The following is a 25,940-nucleotide window of genomic DNA, read 5'->3' on the forward strand; positions in this document are numbered from 1 at the left end:
ACTCCACGTAAGACACTTGAAAAACAACAACAGGGAAAAAGTCCTCGGTGTCTACCTACTATCTGCAGACAGTCACTGTTGACAGTTTGGTATATGCCCTTTGTTTGGACATGTACCCCAAAACATATGTACATATTTTAAAAAAACTTACATCAAGCTTAAAGATATGAAACAACCTGCTTTCCCCCTAACACTAAGCATAACCATGACTGTCTTCCAAATCAGCAGATAATCTTCGATATCACTTTTTAATGATTACAAGGTATTCTCTTAGCCCTTATTTTGGGTATTTGGAGTAGTTCTAATTAATTGCTATGAAGTATCTTCATTACATTCATTTTAGCACTCTTCCTCTGCTTATTTCTTTAGGATAGATGTCTAGAAATCAAATTATCAGTATTTGAATGCATATATTTTAAATTTTAAGGCTTTTCCCTTCTTAAAGGTTTTAGTGCTACATTCCCAGGAGCAACATGTGCATGCTGTTTCCTTACACTGAGAATAGTTTATAAACTTTTGTATTTTTTTAGATCTTGTTTTCTTGGGAGTTTTTTCCCTTATTTTTATTGGTGCATTATAATTATACATAGAAATGGAATTCAGTGTTACATATTTGTACATGCACACAATACAATAATATAATTTAGGTCAATATCATCCCCCAGTACCTCCCCTCTCTCTCCTCCTCCTCGGTGGTTTTTAAGGAACTTTAGGAACCAAGGGATTCAGCCATTTCTGCCTGCCTTGTACTCTCTTGTTGAGACCTTGGTATTCCCTTTTTCCTCCCTTGGGCAGAGTGGTACCCTGAAGACAGCCCTGCTGGATTACATCAAACGCTGCCGCCCTGGGGACAGTGAAAAGCACAACATGATTGCCCTGTGCTTCAGTATGTGCCGAGAGATTGGGGAGAACCATGAAGCAGCTGCCTGCATTCAACTGAAATTGATTGAGTCTCAGCCTTGGGGTGAGCAAGGTCACAGAGCACTCCCCAAAGCAAAGCTACTAATCAGGGAGTTTTTAGGGCCAAGGACAAGAGCTTGTGAGACTGGCTGTTAGAGATTGCAGTGGGTATTTGTCACTATGGGGACCCAGTCAGGCAGATATGAGGTGGAGGGGCACGTTCAAGGCCTGTGCACTCTTGGGACCCAGGTAGCATCCATCAGGAACTACTGTGCATGGTGATGCCACATAAGCCTTCCTGGATGTTCCAGAAAGAAGTGAAGAACTACAGGGGCACTAAATCCTCCAGAGTGAAGTTGTAGTCAGATATATATACTTTTGGCCCAATACCCTTTACCTGAGTGAGATACACTTGCCTCCCTATGAACACAGCTGGGATGTTTCTTTTCTAGTCCCCATCATCACTGTGGGTGGGCAAGAACAGCCTGCCTTAGAGTAAGTCAGACTCAGCAGTTGTCTTTTATCCCTCTGCAGAGGACAACCTCAAGGATGGACACCAGCTGAAGCAGCTATTGCTGAAGGCCCTGACCCTGATGCTGGATGCAGCAGAGAGTTATGCCAAGGTAGCTACAAAGTAGTAACTCCAGATTGGCCTTGGGAATTAGTGTTTGTAGTATAATTTTTTCTTTTTTAGTGCTGGGGTTTTCCAAGTGAAGTGGGGAGGGTGTCATGGGTTAAATTAAACAAGAGTATAATGGGTGACTACAGTTGGAGGGTTCACATAAAAGATGTTAGTCAAACGTCTCTGCCTATGCCTCCCTCTGTCCTCATCTCTCAGGACTCCTGTGTGCGACAGGCTCTGCACTGTCACCGGCTCACCAGGTTAATAACACTACAGATTCACTTTCTGAACACTGGCCAGAACACGATGCTCATCAATTTGAGCCACCAGAAGCTGATGGACTGTATCATGGCCCTACCTCGGTTCTACCAGGTGAACAAAAAAACTAGCCAGAACTGTCAGCATCCCTTTTATTATACCACTCGTGGGACCAAAGGTTGAATGAATTGCCAGAGGTCTCAGTACCAGGAACAGAACCACAGCAGCCCAGCCTGGTTTAGCTGTCAGATAATCTTACCCCAACATTTACAGAGCAGCGAACCCCAGGTCAGCATCAGAAATCTAGGACTGCCAGGAGATTGGGTGTAGCCCTTTTATGAACAGGGTTTGATGTCAGGGAATCAGCCCTTTCATTGTTCCTTATACAGTTGAGTTAGTGGGAATAATATGGTATTCTTTCTCAGTTTTATTAGTTCATTTTGTGGAACATTAAGCACACTGAGCCAGGAGGATCATGAGTTCAAAGCCAGCCTCAGCAACAGGGAGGCACTAAGCAACTCACTGAGACCCTTTCTCTAAATAAAATATTAAAAAATAGGGCTGAGGATGTGGCTCAGTAGTTGAGTGCCCCCGAGTTCAATCCTGGCAACCCCCCCCCCTTCAAAAAGAAAAAAGTGAAAGAAGATATTTGGGTGTTTATGGGAGAGGAAATGCCAGATTAACATATGACTTTACATTGACTCTGATACATAGATCCTTTTAACATAATTGAGAAATGATAATTCACTGTTGTTTTCTATAACAGTTTGCCTTAAACTTTAACATCAAATTGGCTCTAATGGTATTCGCTTCTGTTCTTTCAAAAAAGGCTTCTATTGTGGCTGAGGCCTATGACTTCATTCCAGATTGGGCTGAAATTCTATACCAACAAGTAATTCTTAAAGGAGATTTTACTTACTTGGAAGAATTTAAGCAACAAAGATTATTAAGACCTAGTATAATTGAAGAAATTTCAAAAAAGTAAGTATTGAAAGTTTTCTGTGCTAAGTGCTGTGGCACGAGCCTATAGTCTCAGCTAGAGCTACTCAGGAGGCTTAAGGCAGGAAGATCACTGAAGCCAAGACAAGCATGGAAAACAAGTTGAGACCCTGTCTATTGGGGGGTGTTTTTGACTATAATCATTTCCTCAGCTTTGAAGAGAAATGAGAGTAAGAAATTTATAGCTAGGTACAATATACCTTTAGCTCCCCTTCAGCTTAAAATGGCAAAATGTCAATTTCCAGAAGTGATCATTTAGAAGATGGATGAATGAGATGTTTGCTTATGGTGTTTTGTACTTAAAATGAGAGGATAGCTATTCAGCTTGCCTGAGATGTCTTTTGGAGAACTAAACTTACTCTAATTATTAAGGTAAGCATTAACATACATACTTTAATAAAACAATTTATCACAAACTCATATCAGGGGGTATTTGATAATTTCCAAGGCTACAGCACTGTCTCTTATAAGTAGTGGTACTCAGAGCTGATGGCCCTTAAGATAGTGTTTTACCCTTTACATTCTTGTTTCTTTTGTCTAGATATAAACAACATCAGCCTACCAGTGTGGTCACAGAAAACTTGAAGAAGTTACTTTCATATTGTGAAGATATCTACCTGTATTACAAGTTGGCATATGAACACAAATTTTATGAAATTATAAATGTACTTCTGAAGGACCCTCAAACAAGTTGCTGTCTAAAGGATATGCTTTCAGGTTAGATGATCTCAAAGGTGCCTGTTTTCTTGTACTGTTGTGAGGTTCTGACAGATGTTCATGATCAGAGTAGAATAATGCACTGGGGATCTTTGTTGTCTGAATTGAAAAAGCTCAGGACTGTACCATATCACTCTTTGTAGGTAGTAGGTAATGAAGGCGAGACTTCACCAGGAAAATTTCTACTTTGAAGTGATTGTTCATCTATCCCGTTTTATATGGATACTGGTATTCCTCTTCCTCAGGATGACTTCTGTATTAGGAGGTGATACAGTAATGATTAAAGAATACCTATGCCTGTAGATTCCAGTTTCAAAGATATTTAATATTATTTACACAATTAAGGAACAGGTGATACATTTTCATTTGTTAGAAACTGATCTTTCTATAATAAAATAGATTTAAAATTCAGTGTATGTCATTATTATGCTAAGGAAAATCTTAGCCCTTGTCTGCCTTAAAACAACATTTACTATGATTATTGCTGTGTAAGCATGGCCTTCTATTAAGTCATTTATATGGTCATGTTTTCCACTTAGTAGTCTACAGAGCTTTGAGGTTTGTATTTCCTATGGAAATGAGGAATATTTCTTATTTTGGTTATGACAATTAGGGAAATAAAAAAGACTCAAACCACAAATTTGGTCAAATCACTTAAAATATAATAAACAAGATCCCTCAATTTATGCTTATAGCCATATCCTGAGTTGTAGACTCTATAATTCCAAATAAATAGTTGTTTTAGGTACTTCATTAGGCTTTAGTATCTAAACAAAATAACTTCCCAAGTAAGAGGAAGACAGCCCCTACACCTTTGTTGCTCTAAGGTGACACTATTAAAGACCTGGTAAATCACTGTTATAAAGCTGTTAACTACGTCAAGCACTGATTAAGCTTTATTAAGTATATAAAGAACTCTAGTCCCAAGAGGTGCGTTCTGTACTCTCCAAAAATATCTCTTGGGAGGTAACACAAAATTTATAGTCCTCACAATAGTGATTTTTATTAAATTAGTTGCTTTATAAAACATTGCAGATGTCATAATTGTTAACATAACAATTTACCAAACTGTAGTTAACTGGTGCAGTTTGCTGAGCATGTTTTATAAAGGAAAGGAAATGCCAAAACCCTGTTAAAAGTTGTTCCATTGCAGCCAAGGAGAACAAAGAGATCTGTTTCTCAGACACCTGAATCAGGCAAATAAAAACAGTTTCCCTCCCCAATCTGAAGTACTTCATCAGTAGAAACAGTCTGATAAATAAGAGATTCCACAACTTGTACTGCAAAAATGGAGAAGTTTACCTTCTTCAGCTTCAAAGTTGGAGGGTTTTGGTCATTTAATTTTTAAGTATCACACTAGTACTTTTCAGCTGCAGTATCTTCAGTCTGAGATAAGCAGTCTTCTTCACAATGTATTTTTAACATCCTCACGCTCAATTTTAAGACAAAGCAATTTTAATACTAGGTGCACACCACATGCCCTTGCTGCAAACTGCTTTTCTTGACAAGTTATGAAGTAGTTCAAGGAGGTATGGTTAAGGCTGTATTACTGAATGGTGCTGGTAAATACTACATAATTTTTTGTCATGTTGCAACCTTTGTTTCCAATTTAGTGACTGCTGCTATGGAATCAAATAGCAACAATGACAACATTATTAGGTTTGTTTTTTTAAACTATGATTTAGTAGCAATTGAGGTTCCCCAATTTTAACCCCTTGGCAGCAAGATCCAGGTTCCCTCATTTGCACATTAGCACCTAAGTGTCAAGGGGTAAAATAACCAGCACAAAAGATACTGCACTTCTGATTGTAGCATTTGGCAGAACTGAAAGGAAAGGAAGTTGTGCTACATGTTGAAGGGATTGTGGGCAACAGAAAGAAGACACCAGGAGAAGATAAAATGTCACATGAAGTCTTCATAGTCTTGTACATAGCCTCCATCATAACCACCATAATCTGCCAGATCATCTTTCATGGTGGCCTTTAATCCCCCTCCAGGAACCACGCCTTTCTTCTTCTTTTTGGCTTTGCTTTGCTAAAGATGAGAGAAAGTTATTTCAAGAGACTTTATGTGCTACGGGCACTTTATCTGATATAGCAACCCTCATAGAAATACCAAAGCATCTGGTCCCAGAAGAAACCTTAATTCTTTTTATTATTATTATTATTATTTTAGTTGTAGATGAACACAATACCACAATACCAATCTTTATGTGGTGCTGAGGCTTGAACACAGTGCCTCAGCACTCTTACCACTGAGCCACATCCCCAGCCTGAAACCTTACTACTTTAAGGGAGAACTTGAGCCTAATCTGTAGCAATTTCTATTAACATAGAAAAGAGAAATGCAAGCACGTCTTGATGGTAATGGCACCTACATTCCTGTTCCAACTTAAATGGTATTGGTAGTGCTTGACTTTTTACGTTTAAGAACATTCTGCTCACAACCCCATCCTAATATTAATACTTGTTTTCCCGCATAGCTTGCTCTTGCTCTTACCTTTTCTTGCTTCTGTTTTTCACTGCAAAGCACAGTCAATGAATTGGTAATCTTTTTCAAGTCATCAATTTCCACTATTTAAAACAAAACAAAAAAAGCCACTAAACTTCAAGTTTTAAGCATTTTGAAAAACAAAAAAAGATATCCTTCCAAAAATGTTTTGAGGGCTGGGGATATAGCTCAGTTGGTAGAGTGCTTGCCTTGCAAGCACAAGGCCCTGGGTTCAATCCCCAGCACCGCAAAAAAACAAAACAAAAATGTTTTGAGAAGTGTAATTTGTCCATCAAGTTATCTTGAAATGACTGAACTTCTTAAAACATAAGGTGGTAAGGAATCAAGAGTCTATGGCTAGGCTCAAAAGTAGAACTATTTAAAATGGTAAACTCAGGAACAAAAATTCTACTTTATAATGACTTATAACAACACACTAGTTAGCTCAATCATACAGAAACTAAAAGTGACTTAATAGTACACAGGACTCCCTATCTTTCTTCAGTCTGAACAGACAGGAGAATAATCATGCTCTTTCCTGACACATCCTTGATGCTCAATGAGCAGTTACATTTCTTAAACCTGAAAAAGGAAACACCCTACCCCCTGCTGACTCCATTTTCTATCAGAACTAGAATGAAAACTTTTTTATCTCTGTGCTACAAGGTGACAGGCCTGTTTAGTGGAGAACATATCTTCCCATCCTTATAAAAACATGAAGCTAGAAAGATATCTAGCTTTTAGCAATCAGAAGATGTTCAGTTTGGGATATAGCACCTCTCTAAATAGGAAAATTAGTACAGCAGAATGAAATACCAATTCTGGTTATTTCACTGATTAATTTTAGAAGCCCCAGCTTAGTGATCATTTCTCAAAGAAACCCCAATTTATAATTCATTATGTAGGACTCCTTTTTCTCAAACAGCAAATACTAGCAAAACCAGTCCCTTCCACATTAGTGCTGCACCACCCACAGCTGTCACTCGAATACACCCTGAAAGGTATGACTCCTTGGGGTGTGGCACCACAGCTGTACCCCAGAGGATGGGTGCTATTTCTTTTGAGTACTTTGTCTTAAGCCTCCAATCACTGGAAGTCTCACCCACTCAAAAATCCTGCAAGCGCAGAGACCATTTTCCCCCAAAGATACCTCCCTTTCAAGAGATAAAACACTGACTTTTACTCTAATTATCAGTTGCTTTGCTGACAAGCCCAGATGTCTCTTTGGGACAGCACTGTAAAATGAGGAATCCTGCCCCCCAACACCCAAAAAACCCAACACTCACACTAACTGTACATGTAGAACACATTCCCAAGGTAACTGCTAAGGAGCAAATCCTGAGTCTCTATTACAGCATTAAAGAAAAAGAAGAAGAAAAAGTCCTCAAAACCCTCCATTCCCCTGAGTATAATGTCACTAAAATCTATCCACCTGGGCTAGAGATGAGAATTACTTACATGAAATACACACATCTCGAACTAAGGCTTCCAAAAAACTGGCATAATATAGTGACTTTTCATATTGTGTAATTTTATCTTTTAGTAACTTTCCAAACTCTGTGAAATCATCTCTTGAAGATGGATTCATAGCATCTATTCCATAAACTGTATTGTTAACACCTGTAGAAGAGAAGAAACACTGAGAATATTAGAAAGTTTTGTTTCATTCTAAAATGGATTCATAATCAAGGCACATTGGAGTCCTTGGACAGAATCTGGGGCTGGGGAGTGGGGGACATGCCCTCTTATTTTGAAAAAAATACATCTTGATTTTTGCTAATCTCTTATTTAGCATTTCATTCAGTTTTATTACAAGGCAAAAATCATAATGGCATTAGCAAAATCTGACTAATAGAGATCATAAATACTTTCATGTCACATTAGTTGTTGCAGATATCTTGCAATATTGTACAGTCATTACTTTCAAAAAACCTTTTTTTATTAGACTTGCCACTGGATCTTATTTAACACATTAGTAAAAAAAGCATATATGGACTGGGAGTGCAACTCAGTGGCAGAAGGCCTAACAGGCATGAGGCCGTAGGTTCAATCCCCAGTACAAAGGGGGGGGGGGGGATATATACTGAGTAGCAGTAATAATAAAAAAAATGTATGATTCTGTTATAAATTTGTTATCTTAGTATTTTTCAATAACAGGCTTCCTTTGTAAATAAAATCCTATGCATTTTATTTTATTCCCTTGAAAATATAAAGGGGGCCATAGATTCACCAGCAAAGGAGCCCATGGCACAAAAGGAATGTTCTTAAAGTACAGCCACAGCAAAGTTGGGGGGGGGCATAAAAAACAAAGATGGATCCCATAAAAATATCCAATTAAATCCAGAAGCTAAGCAGAGATATGCCATGTATTAAATCCCAACAGAAAAAGTATTTTGGCTTATAAGAATTGTAGGCTAAATGACAGCATGCTTCTATATCCTTCTCAAGGGCAAAAGTAAATCAGTTGTTAAAATCATGTATTGAATATTTTAGTATGAGAAACACAACAGTAAAATTCTATTAATTAAACAATGGCTATATGGATGCATATAATTTTACGTTTTAATCTGCAACTGATATCCAATACTGGGCTTCATAAGAGCATAATGCATAAACCCACCTCTTTAATAAGCACATGGGTAGCTTTTACCATCCTATGAATACATGAAATAAGGGCCCGGTGCCCTCTATAATTAGATGAGTACTTTTAGGACTTGCCAAACAGCATACAGAAGCATCCGCAGCCACTTTTTTTTTGGGGGGGGAGGGGAGGTGATGCTGGGGATAAAACTAAGGGCCTTTCTTTCACACACTAGGCAAGTACTCTACCACTGAGCTATGTCCCCAGCCTAGCCCAGCCTATAGCCACACTTGAGATTGCTATAGACCCACTGAGACATGAGGTCATACTTCTTGCTAAAGGGAATGATCACTATAATCAGTCCCCTGATGCACGTTAGAAAAAAGGAAGGGTTGGCAAAAATCCAGATAACTAGAGCCTTCTTGGTTATAGATTTCAGTTTCAAGGTTATTTAACTGATTTAACATGATCTTCCAGTCTAAAAAGTACTCAATACCTAACAACAAACTTGGTTTAATGAAATAAAGGCTTTAATTCTCTGCCATGTCTCTTGCTCTACTCTCTTTCATGTGACTCTCTCCTGAAACACACCAAATGTATCTCTGCACATTTATTTCATCCACTAACCACAGATGCAGGCATGGCACACAGAAATGGTGGCCCTTGAAAGAAACAGCATGGTGAAGGCCAAGAAGGAGAAATAACTCAGTACAAGAAGGCATAAAGATGAATGCAACCTGGACTGTCATCCTAACAAGCCTAACACGTCTTGACTTAGATGGCTCAGGATAGCACTATAGAGTAAGTTTAGTATTTAAATTTCAGAGTTACAGACCTCAGACTTCATTCAAGTTTCATCCAGCTAACAAATACATGCTAGTCAATGATGTTACTTTATTTGGATCCAATGACTTATTTTAATCATCTTTTAATACTGTAGTTACTCAAAAAACTGAACATGTACTTCATGTTTACCTTCAAGTAATGAAATCTCAAAACTGCTTTCAAATATCTAAATTTGAAAGGATTATGTTTCCAAAAAGAAGTTTTCTAAAGACTCGAAAAATGATGTTTGCTAGGAACAGTGGCACACACCTGTAATCCCAACAGCTCAGGAGGCTGTAGGAGAAGAGAACATTCAAACCAGCCTCAGCAACTTAGGGAGACTGTGTCTCAAAATAAAAAAGGGCTGGGGATGTGGGTCAGTGGTTAAGTGCCCCTGGGTTTAATCCCCAGTACCCGCTGCAAAACAAGTTTTCTGAAGATAGCTCAGCTGTGGGGCTTTCCCTAGCATGTACAAGGCCCTGGGTTTGATCTCCAACACCACAAAACAAAACGTTCACAACTTAAAAGACTCCTAGAGTTTTAAGCTACAATAGTTCAATACTGCACTGTAATCACACACCCATCTTACCAAAAGTTTCTTTTGCTAATTCAAGGTCTGACTCTTCCTGTAATTTCTTAAGCCGCAGTTTATCTGCTAATTGTTCTTCTGGCGTTAGCACTTTAGGTTCTTCAGGTTCTTCTAACTAAAATGAAACAAGTTTTAAAAGGGCTGTGATTATGACAGACCCAGTACAATTCTATACTGTATGAATTTTTTATAAGCACATACAATTATAAATAAGCAAACATTTATAAATGATTACTATATTTCAGGCATTCTTCTAAACACTTTAGATATTATTATCCCAGTTACATAGGGAAGGAAAAAAAAAACAAAAGCACAGAGATAAACAACCTGCTCAAAGTAACAGATGGTAACACAGCTAGTAATGTAACTAAGGTGAGATTTGAACCCAGGAAGCCGAGGTTGGTGGTGCATGCCTGTAATCCTAGTGGTTCAGGAGTTCAAAGCCAGCTTCAGCAAAAGTGAGGCACTAAGCAACTCTAAATAAAAATAAAAATAGGGCTGGGAATGTGGCTCAGTGGTTGAGTGCCCCTGAGTTCAATCCCCAGTACCCCACCCCCTCCAAAAAAAAAGTCTTAAAAACTCAGGAAGACTGGATTATTTCTATAGATCTTGTAAAAATAAGGAATTAAAATTGTAGGCAAGAGGAAAATGCATTCTTACATACTGTTACTACTAAGACTATATTAGAACAACTTTTCAAGGGCAACTTGGAAATATTTATCATGTCTTAAAATTCTTTAATATGCTTTAATCAAGTAGTTCCACTTCCAGGTATTTGATTATCTTAAGAAATCTAAGCTGCACATATATATTTAAGCACAGGATGTCCACTGGAATTATTATTTATAATTACAACTCAATTTAGAGACAATCTAAATGTCCAACAACAATACTAGTAGACATTAAGAACACATTTTCTTTGACTCATCAGAAAACATTCTTTTTGCCAGGTGTAGTGGCATATGCCTGTAATCCCAGCAACTCAAGAAGGCTGAGGCAGGAAGATCTCAAGTTTGAAGCCAGCCTTGGCAATTTGGCAAGATTGTCTGAAAATGAAAAATAAAAAAGGGTTGGGGATATAGCTCAGTGGTAGAGCATCCTTGGGTTCAATTTCAAGTATCATGCACACATTGTTTTAAAGTCTCTTCATATTGGAGAATACTATAAAAATATAACTCAGTTTCATCCTAACTTAGATGACCAGAAGAGATTCAATCACATCTTCTTAGACTGAGTTATAAAATTCTATTGCTTATACTAATCAGAGAAACATATACAGGTATTTTTAAATATACAAATTATTAAAAAGTATCTAAAATGTTCCCAGTATGGGTGGCAGGAGGGAGAAAGGCAGCTCTTATTTCTCAGGCAAATACAAATTCATACACTCTGGGTTGGGGATGTAGCTCAGTCGTATCGTACTAGGCTAGCAGGTACAAGGCCCAGAGTTTAATTCCCAGCACCACCAAAAATAAAAAGTTATACAACCCTACATGGGAGGCAATTTAGGAAAATTTGTAAGAATAAATGTGCCCTTTACTCAGCATTCCCATCTTTGGAAATTTATTCTACAAACAAGGATACACCTATTAGAAAAAAACATATGGTTATTCACTAAAGTATTATTTATCATAGGACTGAAAAATCTAACTGACCATCAATGGGGAACTAGTGAAATAAATTATTGTACATCTAGGCAATAGAATGTTATATAGTTACCAAAAAATGATTTATAATAAACCAAAAATTAATGAAAACAGTTTTCACAGGCAGTTCTAGGGAACAGGGAGAAGGGAGGAATGGATGTTTGAGACCTTCCTCCACTGTATATATTTTCATTATATGACCTGATATATACATTGTGAAATGAATAAATCAAGTTGGTCAGTATATTTGTCACTTTACATACTAATATTTTTGTATGATGAAAACATTTCAAGGGCTAGGGATGTAGCTCAGTAGTGGTAGCACCATGCATGAGGCCCTGAATTCAATCCCCAGTACTACAAAAAATAATTAATTAAAAAAATTAAGATCTACTTTCATCAATTTGAAATGTTTCTTAAGTATGCCATTTTTTTGTATAGCTTTAATTTCTGAACACTTTTCATGTTAAGAAAAGTTAAATACAAAAGAGAAAAGTGGGACCCAGTAGCACATGGCTGTAATCCCAGCTACTCCTCAGCCGTTTGAGACACTGTCTCAAAACAAAAAATAAAAAGGGCTACTAGAGTTGTATCCCAGTGGTTGGTGACCCTAGGGTTTGGTTCCCAGTAATGGGGGGATAAGAAGGGGTCATGTCACTGTATTTGATTAAAACACAATGAACTACAAATGAGTTTACAAAAACTTGTTACTGCCTCTCATCTTTCACTGTCATTACACCCTCTCCTTACTCTGAAAACCCGTAATTAAAGGATTAAAATTTTACCCTGCCTTTCTAATACAAACCATATTCAAAGTAGCCAAATAACAAGAAAAAAGAGCCAGCTAATAAATAGAAAAATCATCATTATGAGAAGCATCATTCTGCAATCCCTAATAAAATAATTAGGCAATGATCACCAAAGATATTATAACTGGGTGAGAGGCTGATGTGATTTTGGATTGCTTGTAAAAGGAAAGATGTGATTTTATAATAGAAGAATCAGGATATCAGCATTTTAACCCAGTGACCAATTTTAGCAACAGTAACAGGAGATGACACATAATTCTGATGTGATATAGTATGAAACACACAGCATTACTTCCAAATTATTCCAGCTTAAAATGTTAAACCTAAATCTAACCAAAATTTTATACTTAACTACCAAGTTAAAAGAAACTCCAATGTTGAGAAAGTAATCAGAAAAATACAGAAGGTGGGATGTTCAATAAGACAATTAGCTTGGTCTCTTCAACACATCAATGAAGAGAAAGAGAAAGGAAGTGGAGGAGGGAGAGGGACAGAAAAAAAGAGATACTCTAGGAGATTTATGATACATTAACAACCAAATGTAATACATGGTCCTTGTTTGAGCAGACTATACCTAAAAGACATCTTGTGATAACCAGAAATCTGTATATAAATAGAATACTAGATTATGTTTAAAAATTATTGTTCATTTCTTAGTGAGGTATTATTGTAATCATGTGAGGAAATATCCTTTTTCAGAAATGCATACTGAACTGAGATAAAATACATAGTTTATTATTGTATTTCAGCAAAACAAAAATAATTGAAGCAAACTTGGCAATGTAATAACAAATTCAGATGCTATGTATTATTCATTATTCTATTTTCTTTTATGTTTGAAAATTTTCTTAATAAAAAGGTCAAGAAGAAAAATAAAGTTTACTGTGACCAGTATGAAAGATCTCTATGGTATATTAAATAAAAAGGTGTCTGGACATGGCAGTACACACTTGTACTCCCAGCAACTCCAGTGGAGGTGGGGGGCGGGCACTGAGCCAGGAGGACTACAAGTTCGAGTGCAGCCTCAGCAACTTAGTGAGACCCTGTCTCAAAACAAAAAAATAAAAATGGGGCTAGGGGCTAGGCACAGTGGTACATGCCTGTAATCCCAGTAGCTCATGAGGCTGAGACAGGAAGTTAGAGAGTTCAAAGCCAGACTCAGCAAAAGCGAGGTGCTAAGCAACTCGATGAGACCCTCTGTCTCTAAATAAAATACAAAATAGAACTGGGGATGTAGCTCAGTGGTAGAGCACCCCTGGGCTCAATCATCAGTAGAGGGGAGTGGAGAAAAAAAGAAAAAAGTGGCTCAGGGGTTATGTGCTACTGGGTTCCATCCCAGTGTAAAAAAAAAAAGTATTTTATATCCAGACCCATAAAGTACATAAAGACACCTTGAAGAGATAAGAAAGCCTTACTTCAGGATAGAGGAAGATACAGTATAAATGAGTAAACGGTAGAGAATGCTTTTTAATACTTTTGATTTTTGAATTCTGTAAATGTGCTTTCTGTTCAAAAAGCAAATTAATACAATATTACTGATCATGCTTCAAATAATCAAGAACAAAAAATATGGGCTGGGGCTGCAGCACTCAGTGGTAGAGTACTTGCCTAGCATGTGTGAGGCACTGGATTCAATCCTCAGCACCACATAAAAATAAATTTTAAAAAAGACCATCTACAACTAAAAAATACTTTTTAAAAAAGAACAAAAATATTTATGTAGTATACGACACAGAAATGGACATTTTCTCTATCTCACTCAGAATGTATACCACAAATAATCATGACTAGAAAAAACTGCAGGCACTGGCAAAAATCACTGTATGTGGTTACTATGCAATTGTGACTATTCCTGAATGTTAAAAAAGTTTTCTAATACATACAGTGTCTGGATTCTGTTTTTGCAAAAACCACAAATCAAATTGTTTTGGGATTTATCTAGCTTATAATATCCATTTATTTACATCCTTCACAGGGCCCTTCAAATCAAATCGTCTGTTAAACACTGTACCACTACTGATAATAAGAATTGTGCATGCATTTTAGAAAATGAACAGTACTAACCCTCTTTTTAATTTCTTCTTGCCTTTTCTTTTGTTGCCGTTCTTTCTCTTTTATCTTCTCTGCTATTTTTTTCTTTTCTGAAATTTTTATTTCTGAAAGTAAAGAAATATTTTATTCACAATTAAGTTCTTTGCAGTTCATGGATGAGACAGATGTGATATTTAAATACTTTAAGAAACCAAACTTTTCCAAGCTTTCAGATTCATTGGTAATATTCTAGAAAATTAAAATGGTAAAGCTCCAGAACTCTTTGCTTTTCCTCTCTAATCTGACCCCTAAGATCCAAACATCTGGGCTGGAATTGTAGCTCAGTGGTAGAGCACTTGCCTAGCATGTGTGAGGCACTGGGTTTGATCCTCAGCACCACATATAAATAAATAAAAATAAAGGTATTGTGTCCATTTACAACTAAAAATATTTTTAAAAAAAGATCCAGACATCTCTCTTCATACAGTCCCACCATCCTTTAAAGAAGACCAACATCATTCAAATAACTATAACGTAGCATCCTCTGCTCTCCTCCTAGCCCAGTACTCAAAAAAGCAGATGTCTGATTACATTTTTAAATAAAGAAGAGATGCAAGAAAAAGACAATAAAGAGGAAATGGAAGAATGCTGTTTCAAAATACCAACATTTTCAATTTTGTGAGCATTTTATTATTTAACTTAAGCATTAAATATCTACCAAGATATAAAACCAAACACGGAAGAGCATCAGTGGCTCACCTGGTTTTACTTCTGCTTCCTCTTTCTTTTCATCATCATCATCATCCCAGTTATCCTAAAGAAAAGGATGTCATTAGTCATTCTTGCATGTTTGCTTTTCCATGTGACCTTTTATCAACTTGTCTTACTCTATGTAGTCAAGCTTATAGTGTTTTGTTAATGCATTAAATAATAAATTAATGTAGGAAGAATTGACACCTTTAAATACCTGAGTCCCCTAAAGGGCTCTTTTCATTTGTATGAGTCCATTTTTTTATTTTTCAAGAGTGTTGAAAAGTTTCCCTCTAAGAGGTTTTATACAGTTCTCTGTAGGTTTTTCCTAAGTACTTCATAAGGTCCTAAACTGCTTTTATAAATAGTTATTTCCTTCTGTCATAACCTCTAACTTGTTATTTGTATATAGAAAAGCTCAGTGGTAGAATGCCCACCTAGTATGTGTGAGGCCCTGGGTTCGATCCTCAGCACCACTTAAAATAAAATAAAGGTATTGTGTCCACCTACAACTTTAAAAAAAAAAAAAAAAATCATGTATTTTTAAAAACAAAGCTATTGATTTTTGTATGTTAATTTTATATCTTCTTATCTTACTGAATTCATTTATCACTTAAATTATATTTATCACTGCGTGACACACTCCTGTAATTCTAGCTACTCAGGAGGTTCTAAATTTTACTTTCTACATTAGTTTTAAAATTAACTTTGGAGGCTATGGCAGGAGGATTCTAAATTCAAGGCCAGCCTGGGCAATTTAGCAAAACTGTGTCTTGAAATAAAATTTTTAAAAAGGGCCAAGATAGCCCTTTTTAAAGGTGTGGTAGCACCTTTAGGGGTAGTCCCCTTTAGGGGACTCAGGTATTTAAAGGTGTCAGTTCTTCCTACATTAATTTATTATTTAATGCATTAACAAAACACTATAAGCTTGACTGCATAGAGTAAGACAAGTTTATAGGTGTGTGGTAGCACACACCTATAATACCAGCTACTTATGAGGCTGAAGCAGGACAATCCCAAGTTCAAGGCTAGCTTCAGCAATGTAGCTAGATCCTATCTCAAAATGAAATAAGGGCTGGGGATATAGCTCAGTAGTAAAGTGCTTGTGTAGCACGTGGCTCTGGGATGGAAACCAATACTATTAAAAAAAAAAAAGTTAGATTTATAGTAGGTTCTTTAAGGTTTTTCTAAGATAGGTTGAGCACTCTGAATATCTGAAATCTGCAGTGCTCCAAAATTCAAAACTTTTTCATGTGTAGAAATTCACATCTAACCTCACTGATGGATCACATCAAAACAGGCACATGAAAAACTATTGTATAAAATTAACTTCAGGCTATGTGTTAAAGGTATACATAAAACATAAAAGAATTTCATGTTAAACTCATTATATATATGCAAAGATTTCAAAATCTGAAATAAATCCAAAACCCAAAACACTTCTGGTCCCAAGTATTTCAGGTAAGGATACCCAACCTGTACAACCATATCATTTATAAACAAGACATCTGTACTACTTTTTATACCAATTCTTCAACCTCCACAATTGATTTATCTAATGGTAACAGCTAAACATCTAAATACAATGCTGTATAGATGAGAATTCTTGCCACCTTCTCTTTCCCCTCTTAATAAAACTGTCTCTATAGTGTTTCCCATGAAGCCCTAAGCTATACATCCCACCAAGTTTACACAATAAGTTTATCAATCATTTTACTTATTGTCTCTGAATTTTGGTCTGCTAAGAAGTCTTATACTGAAGAATTCACTCATATTTTCTTCTAAATATATAGGGTTTCATTAGTTTTTCACTTAAGATTCTGATCCATTTGGAGTTTTTTATTTGTGTCTGATATAAAACATAGATCTAATTATATCTTTCTTCAAACAGCTAGTCAGTTGTTACACCATCATTTACTAAAAAGTCCTTCTTTGCCCCATGATTTACCATCTACTAAATTTCCTTATGTACTTGAAATACTTCTGGGCTTTCTACCTTATGCTACTGTTATAGTCCCTTCATATATGAGCACGTTGTTTTAAATTAGAGGCTTTATGGTATGCTTTAATATCTTCTAGTGCTAGTTCTCCCTTGTAGGTTTTTAGATTTTTAATGCTTTCCTGACGATTCTTGCATGTTTGTTTTTCATATGGACCTTTATATCTATTTATCTAACTCCATATAAAAAGCTTCTTCGCTAGTAATTAAAATATAAGACAAACAAACCCAAAATAATAGCTTTAAAAAGTGACTTGCACCAGGCATGGTGGTATGTGCCTGTAATCCCAGCAACTCTCAGAGACTCAGGAAGCTAAGGCAGGAGGATCACAAGTTCAAGGCCAGCCTTAGTCATTTAACAAGATTTCAGTAAGAGCAAGACCCTGTCTCAAAAATATAAAACATAAAGGGCTTGAATGTGGCTCAGTGGTAGAGCACCCCTGGGTTCAACTCCCAGTATCCAATAAAAAAAAAGTGATATGACTTAAATAGAAGTTTGAAAGAACTTGATACTTCTTGCCTGGGTTTAACAAAGAGTTATGAACAGTTTAAACATTTATGTATTCTACTCCCAAACTTGGACAGGGCACTCTGAGATAGATCTATATTCTGTCTTCTCTATGCCTAATTCAATCACTGAGTTAAACAGAAACAAATTATCAAATATATTTTTCTGGGCTGGGGATATACAGCTCAGTGGTAGAGCACTTGCCTAACAAGTATGAATCCCTTGTGGAGAGGCAGGGGTCAATCCCCACCACCGCAAAAAAAAAAAAAAAGAAAAAAAAGAAAAAGGACCCACAATTTCCTAAAGGTGCCACAGAAGATTCTAATTTAAAATAGACACAGCCCTGTCTTTAAAAAGGGCTTTAATCTATATGTAACCTAGACACTCCCAGCAACTATCAAGGCACACTGAAATGTCATTTGAAGCTGAGCTACAGGACAGCAGATGCAAAGCAGGAGGCCCTGATGCTACTAGAAGATGCAAAGGCTGACTAATGTGCAACAACTATGCCACCAAGCTTCTGGTTTTACAAGCAAGACAGATCATAAATCTTTATCAGTCCAGGTATATAGACAAACTGAATCTTAATTTTTAATACATTCTGTAAGTCCACAAAGAAATAAAAAATCCAACATCCTGGTAAGACTGTCATGGGGGGTACAAGCTGAGTGGGAATAATCTTATATAAAGCAAAATTTTTATAGTCATCTTACCTTGGTAATTTAAAGAACAGTTTGCAATTTTAACAGACTGAAAACAACCAACTAGTTATTATTTGGATAAGGAAGACACTAGAGTTCGAAATTAGAGATCAAATGTCTGTGTTACCTGCTGGTTTGCCTAAGTACCTATATCAAAAAACACTGCAATGTAAAAGGAATCTATGAGCTAGAAATTAACTATCAGGTGTTTTGTTGTTGGTTTAATCTCCACAGAAGAGAGACTGAATCTGTGATATGCTGCCTAGGCAGTGCTTCAGACAAAAGGACCATAAGTTCACTTCCAGGGAGTGCATATTTACAACTTTCTAATAATAGTGATAATAATAAAAGAAAGCATTTATGAGTGCTCACTTTGCATCAGACCCTGAACACAGAGCTTTATATGCAGTAACATGGTTAATCCTCAACATTTTGAAAGCAAAGTGGCATCATCTCCATTTGGCAGATTAATAAACTGAGGCCCAGGTACAGCCATCCCAGTCTCAGTGAAAAGCAATGAAGGGACCTGTTCTGAATGGACCAAAGTTCCCTGAAGTATCACAGTAAACATAATTGCTTCTTTGAGTCGTGAAATACAAAATGCCAATCTGGGAATTAAGTCCCTCCCCACCAAAATCCATTCCCTTCAATTAGTTCTAGAATGAACTCCCAAGGAATCACAGTGAATCTCATTTTTTAAAAAAAGGGTCGTAGGTCGTAGTCAGGCAAGGTGGTACACATCTATTATCCTCAGCAGCTTGGAAGGCTGACACAGGAGGATCACAAGTTAAGACCAGCCTCAGCAACTTAGCAAGGTCCCAAGCAACTTAGTGAGACCCTGTCTTGAAATTAAAAAAAAAAAAAAAAAAAAAAAAAAATGGGGGTTGGAGATAAGCTCAGTGGTAAATAACCCCTTGGTTAAATCTCCAGTACCCCCTGCCCCCCAAAAAGGAGCATTACAGTTCATACTAAGTTACAGCTATATCAATTACCAACCTTCAAACCTCAAGTGTTTTTCTGTAAATTTTAAGAAACTGGTCTAGAAGCTTCTGGTAGTAAGAAGCCAAAGGGAGAAGTACATCTGAAAATAAGGGGTTCCATCACAATATCTTCAACACTTCAACACAGATAAATAATCCAACAGAGGAACTTTCTGTTCAATGCTGATGCTCTTCAGTTCCCCTTCTCAGCAAAACATCACTCCTAGCCCATTCGTATCACTGCTCCTCAGTATGTCATTCCTACTAACTCTATGTCCCATCTCTATCATACCCCTGGTTTCCCCATCAAAGCATAAACCTCACCCTAGACACCCATCAATGTAGACATAATGAGGTTACCTGGAAACTCCTCATTCCATCACAGAATGGATTTTAGTAGCAAAAAGAGTAAGTCCTATCACAAATCCTGGGAAGTCATGACAACTGCTCCTCAGTTCTTTAAAAGACCATGAAAATCAAGCCTCGAGTGTCACCCTCACCCCAAAGTCCTTGCAACAAGTCTGCCCTAAAATTACTACCAAATGAGCACCAAGTATCTAAAGAAGGGAGCACAGTAATCTCAGCAAAAGAGACAGGTTACAAACCTGCAAATAGTTGTAATCATAAAAGAAGATTTAGGTTAAGTTCCCCAAGAACTTAAAAGTTTTATTTCCTTAATTACGACATTAGCAAGTACCTAAAAACTTATGGCAGAATGTTTGCCTCAGTGCTTCAGAAAATTCTGCCCAATTTCTGCCCTGTAAATGCTGGCAAAAAGAAAAAAAAAAAAAAAAAGATAAAATGCAAAAAGGGTAGAGCAAGACCTGAAATTAACACTTAAAATTGGGAGTAATTCTACAACTCACCTCAAAAGAGCCCTAAGTGGTTATCTGGTAAAAATCCCTTCCCTGGGCTGGGGATGTAGCTTGGTAGTAGAACACTTACCCTAGTTAGGCCCTAGATTCAATTCTGAATACCACAAAAAACAAAGAAGTCTCTTTCCCAAATATTTTTGGTAAACAACATATTTCCCATCTATGATATCCAATTTATTTTCAAAAGAATTATCCAGAGAGAGGTGTGGTGGTGCCCGTTTATAATCACAGTGACTCTGGAAGTTGAGGCAGAAGAATGACAAGTTTGAGGTCAGTGTTAGTACCTTAGTGAGACCTTGTCTCAAAATAAAAAGGATGGGGAACCAGATGTGGTGGTGCACACCTATAATCCCAGCAGCTTGGGAGTCTGAGGCAGAAGGATCACAAGTTCAAAGCCAGCCTCAGTAACTTAGCAAGGCCCTAAGCAATTTGATGAGAACCTGTCTCAAAATAAAAAAGAAAAAGAGCTGGGGATGTGGCTCAGTGATTAAGCGCCCCTGGGTTCAATCCACAGTACCGAAAAATAAAAAGAACAGAAAAGAAAGAAAAGGACTGGTGGTGTAGTTCAGTGTTAAAGAATTTCCAGCACCAAAACATAAGTAAATTTTTAAAAATTTAAAACAGGCTGGGGATGTAGTTCGGTATTAGAGCATCCCTGGTTCAATCCCCAGTACTGCGGGGGAAAGTCATCTAGGCTGCTCTCCTAAAATGGTTAGCTTCTTTAGAATAGAGGCTGTTTATAAATTACTTGCTTATCTATACTCTTGCCCTGCAGATAGATACCTAACATCATTTGGACTTTTTCTCCAACAGAAATGGCTGCTTTTCAAGTTTAAAATCTTCTTTCAATTGAACATGACTATTAAAAACAAAACAGGAAAATATTAAACACTGCTTTCTTTTTATTTCTAACAATGCAGCCAACAGTTGGCTGGTTCTGCCATTTTTATAATATGCAACTACAGAATGTCACATGCAATGAGAGAACACATTTAGGACTGAAAATGTTTTCCAACTTAAGCAAGATATATTTATAGATTTGTCAAATAAGAGTAGCTTTAAAAGAGTAGTAAAATTGTTTGCCTCACAGCAACAGCCCAGGAGGTAACACACTCTTCCTTTTTTCTTTAAATAATTGTTATAGGTATGGCATAATATCTTGTTGGGGAAAAAAAAGAAAAAATCCTTTCTTGGTGTTCTGTAAGCCTTATGGATTCTGCTCTGAGAAGCCTCAAAACTCTATAGTGGGAGTCTGGCAAGGCTAAACATCCCAGCAAAGTTCAGTTTTTTAAAAAAGGTCACATCCTCTTCCAACATCTCAGAACTATGCTGGTCTCTCAAGCCACGGTACCTGCCTTAGTAAACTCTTACTTCATTTAAATTCAATTCATTAAACTTGGATCAGTACTCAGTTATGTCCCATTTCAATGTCTACCTGTCTCACATTCAGAGTGGTTATCGATTAATTCTACCTTAAATTCCTGGCTAAGCAAAATCAAGATTAAGACACTAAACATTAAACAAATTGCTTATTTATTTTCAATGGTCCAGCATGACATATACAACAAGTAAATATTTTTCAATAAAAAATCTTTCCTTCAGGGTGGGTGTTCTGGCACATTTTATAATCCCAGCAATTTGGGAGACTGTGGCAGGAGGATCTCAAGTTTAAGGTTACCCTCAGCAACTTAGTGAAACCCTGTCTCAAAATAAAAAATAAAAGGGCTGGGAATGTGGCTCAGTGGTTAAGTGCCCCTGGGTTCAATCCCCAGGACAAAAAAAAAAAAAAAAAAAGTCACACACATTAAACACACCCTCTCTTTAAGATACGAATTTTCTGACAGACACTTCTGAGTTTTTCCCAACAATCTCACATTTCTCTAAAATACAGATCCCATTCTTCAGAAATGCTGTTTCCAATGCAAGAAAAAAATGTCCTTACTCTGGTAGGTGTAATTATCAACCCAGAAGGGATCCTAACAGAAGGTGAACAAGTAAGACAGGCAGTTGTGAACTGAGTCAGTTCTTAAGGATCTCTCTCTTCTGTGGGGTAAGGGGTTACTAGGTATTGAATCCAAGGGTAATTTACCACTGAACTAGACCCCCAGTCCTTTTTATTTTTTGAGACAGGGTTCTGTTTAATTGCTGAGGGTCTTGCTTAATTACAACTTAGCTACATCCCCAGTCTTTTTTTTTTTTTTTCATTTTTAATTTTGAAACAGGGCCTTGCTAAATTGCCAAGGCTGGCCTTGAACTTATGATCCTCCTGTCTCAGCCTCCTGAGTTGCAAGGGATTACAGGCATGTGCCACCATGCCCATCTAGCTCCTAACTTTTTAACGGGAGAAAAAGCACAGCCCATTTCCTCCATACATACTAACAGTTCTGCAGTTTCACCTATAAGTTCATTTCTGCCAACTGCAGAAGGATTTGAAAAGTCAGAGAATAAAATACTAAGTCTACTGAAAGACAGTAAATTACTAGCAAATTATTATAATGAAGACCTTGGTTTTCCTTTAATTTTCCAGGATATTAAAAATGACATTATAAAGGTCAAGCACTAGAGGCTGACATCATCTGAAGAATTTACTGTTTCTATGTACTTTTCTTTTGAGGACATTTTTAAAAATTTAGATGTTGTATTGTTTAAGGTCTATAATTATTCAACCTTATATAAACTAAATCTTACGAACTAAAACATGAGAATTCAAAAATCTGGTGATGTGACTACTATCCAAAGTGAAAAAATTCAATTCTAGACCAATAACCTCTGAGCAAGCAAAAACATGCTTGATAACTATGTTCTTTCATTTAAAACATAAAATTCATAGTTAAGACACTATGGAGAATACATAATTGCTCTTTCCTTAGTAAATCATAAAATGTGGCAAAAAATAAACCCCAGATACTAGAGCTTAACAGTCTAAACACATTTTCCATTAACCAAAAAAAAATTAAAGGACAAACTATAAGCCAGGTGCCATGGCACACAACTGCAATCCCACCATCTCAGGAGAATGACGCAAGAGAATCACAAGTTTGAGGCTAACCTTGGCAATGTGGCAAGACCCTGCCAAAGGGCTAGGGATGTGGCTCAGTGGTCAAGTGCCCCTGGGTTCAATCCCCAGTAATGTGAAAGGGGGGAAAAAATTAAGACCACAACATGAAATGAGAGAGAATTTAAACCAACATTTCAGTGTAGGAATATAATAAAATAAATTCAGTTTTCAACCTCCAAGATCAATTTCAAACTTTGGTTTTTTTGTTTGTTTCTTTTTAAAAAAAGGTCATTTATATAAAAGAAATTCTGGACTGAAAAACTGGACACTTAAAACTTGTAAATCTCCAAAACTGTCATCAAAATTATATTCATCAAGATAGCCAACACTTAGATTCCATAACCCCAGGAAGAATATTTAAAGTTATCAGTCCAGACCACTCCATTCAAACTTAATTTTCTGGATCTCCCTTCCCAATTTTGCTCATTTTTTTTCTTTGCATTTATTAACTTACTCCCAATTTTCACAGCAGATGTATTAACTACTACTTCCACACAGAAAAAGTGAAAGGTCAAATCTGACCTCAAGACTGAAAACAGAAAATCTGCTACAATGAAGTAACTAGTATCCTGTAATAAAACTGAAAACACAATCCAGTTTCATGTCTATACAACATGTAAAGGACACATTTAAGTATCCTAAGTCAAAAACAGTACTATTTGCTGAGCATGGTGGCATACACCTGTAATTCCAGCAGTTCAGGAGGCTGAGGAAGAAGAATCAAAGCCAGCCTCAGGAATTCAGTGAGGTCCTAAGCAACTTGGCAAGACCCTCTCTCAAATGAAAAATAGAAAACGGGTTGGGATGTGGTACAGTGATTAAGTGCCCCTGGTTCAATTCTGGTATCCAAAAAAAAAAAACAAAAAAAAAAACCTACTATTCATTTACTAAGTCCTTTGTGCACATAGCTCACATCATACCTGAAAGTCAGACTGTTTGATAAATAGGTCATCTATCCCAAAAGACTCAGAAGAAAAGGAAAAAATCCAAACAGCTCTCTATCAAGTTCATAGTGGTTTATCTGGCTTAAAATTTCCAACACAAGCAGAAGGATTTTATAGGGCTCTCAGTTTATGACAAAAGAGCATTAGGAGAGTAAAACATTCACTAGATTAATCAAAACAAAAAAATTATTTCCCTTTCACACAAAACTTTATCTGCACAAATGATTTTTGAAGTTAATTATAATCTTAAAATGTCCAGCTCAATGGTGCAGGCCTGTAATCCTAGCAACTGGGGAGATTGAGGGAGGAGGATCACAAGTTTGAGACCACCCTCAAAAACTTAGCAAGACCTTGTCTCAAAAAAAAAAAAAAAAAAAAAAGAATTCTGAACTTGAGACTCACTGCTACTTAAAAAAAATTAAAAATTAAAGAAGTGCATAAGACAGTGTGATCTAAACCCATATGATAATCCCCTGGAAGTTTTCATACACACCACAATGAATATGGTATAGATTTACAAGGCATAGGAAAAAAAGAAACGCTGGTCCCTGGTCTACTACAACCACCAAATCTTCAATATTTCCCTAGGCCTCGTTCATATGTAGATGAAAGAATATCTGTCAACTCTCCATTACTCATGTTGCTGGAGGGATTACCTAGGTTTCTGTCCACCAAATGCTGCTCAGTTCATCCTTTTTACCACAGGGTGGGGGAAGGGAGAGCTAAAAGTTATTTTACTTTACTGTTTCTATTTGTCTGCTGTAGAAAGAAAAGGTGAAATTAAACCATAATATTTCACTCATCTAATCGCTTGAACAAACTGTATATTGGACCATTAAGATCATAAGTGAGTTGCTGACCCTGGGGAGACGTGAGTTTGAAAAGGCAGAAAGAAGGGTTTCAATACTTTCCATATGGGATAAGCCTCGGCGTTCAATCCCCAATTTGCTAGTCCCATTCCGGTTGTGGATTGCGAAGTTTGCACGTGGGCCGATCCGACTGGTGCTGTCACCTCTCGTCGCCAGTTGGCGGGTGGGACCCAGGCCGGTGCGCGGACCCCCAAAGGAGGGCTGGCGCGCAGGCCGCCACCGCCCTCGGCGAGTGAGTCCGGGAGGACACGCTGCCGTCTACAGCCCACATGGCCGGCATGCGAAGGGGAAGAGATCATTGCCTGGCCCTACGCTCGCGCCCGGACACACGGCCCCGCAGGCCCGGGCGGCGGCCCTGGGCCGGGAGTCGGCCCGCCTGCCCGCCCGCCAGCAGCAACTCCACTCGCGGCAGCGCCAGTCCTCTCCAATGCTGCCCGGAGCCCCAGCCCGCACCCACCTTGACGTCCTCATCCTCGTCCTCGCCTTCCCAGCGGTCTCCGCCGGCAGTGCCGCCGCCCCCCACCTTCCGCACCGGGTCCTCCACGGAGAATGTGTCCGCGTCTACGGAAAAGAGCGAACCGCGTTAGTGCCTGCCTCGGCGTGTGCCCGCACCGGCCCGGGCCCTGCCTGGGGAACTTCTGCTTACCCCAAGAATCGGAGTCCCCCGCCGCTGCCGCTGCCGCTGCCGCCATCTCGAGCCGGGTGTGAGCGTGTGTGAGGGAGAGAGCTGCGAAGAGTTAGCGCGGCGGAGGTGAGTCACTGGGCTTGCTCTCGTTGGCCCGCGCGGGG

At 37.7% G+C, this 25,940-nt stretch overlaps 2 protein-coding genes across 7 annotated transcripts in view; one reads left to right on the forward strand and one right to left on the reverse strand.

Annotated features, from left to right (window-relative positions):
• Window positions 1–10,365, forward strand: part of Spg11 (SPG11 vesicle trafficking associated, spatacsin) — an 83,007-nt gene extending 72,642 nt beyond the window's left edge. For 4 of the 6 annotated variants that reach the window (XM_047540960.1, XM_047540962.1, XM_047540963.1 and 1 more), the window contains 6 exons: window positions 796–964; window positions 1,435–1,523; window positions 1,739–1,894; window positions 2,610–2,761; window positions 3,321–3,496; window positions 9,200–10,365. In XM_047540960.1, coding sequence (XP_047396916.1) covers window positions 796–964; window positions 1,435–1,523; window positions 1,739–1,894; window positions 2,610–2,761; window positions 3,321–3,496; window positions 9,200–9,234 — 777 coding nt within the window. In that variant the 3' untranslated portion in view covers window positions 9,235–10,365. Of the gene's footprint in view, window positions 1–795; window positions 965–1,434; window positions 1,524–1,738; window positions 1,895–2,609; window positions 2,762–3,024; window positions 3,152–3,320; window positions 3,497–9,199 lie in introns of those variants that run through there. The other 2 variants (XR_007107184.1, XM_047540964.1) reach the window with 2 other exon arrangements.
• Eif3j (eukaryotic translation initiation factor 3 subunit J) lies at window positions 1–25,940 on the reverse strand. The gene is made up of 8 exons (XM_047540966.1): window positions 25,798–25,940; window positions 25,609–25,712; window positions 15,227–15,281; window positions 14,501–14,592; window positions 9,982–10,096; window positions 7,445–7,606; window positions 5,996–6,069; window positions 1–5,530 (listed from the first exon to the last, which is right to left on the reverse strand). Exons 1-8 carry the CDS (start codon window positions 25,841–25,843, stop codon window positions 5,399–5,401), a joined length of 780 nt encoding a protein of 259 aa, XP_047396922.1. The 5' UTR covers window positions 25,844–25,940; the 3' UTR covers window positions 1–5,398.

The sequence above is a fragment of the Sciurus carolinensis genome, chromosome 2 (assembly GCF_902686445.1).
Source record: "Sciurus carolinensis chromosome 2, mSciCar1.2, whole genome shotgun sequence".
NCBI lineage: Eukaryota > Metazoa > Chordata > Mammalia > Rodentia > Sciuridae > Sciurus > Sciurus carolinensis.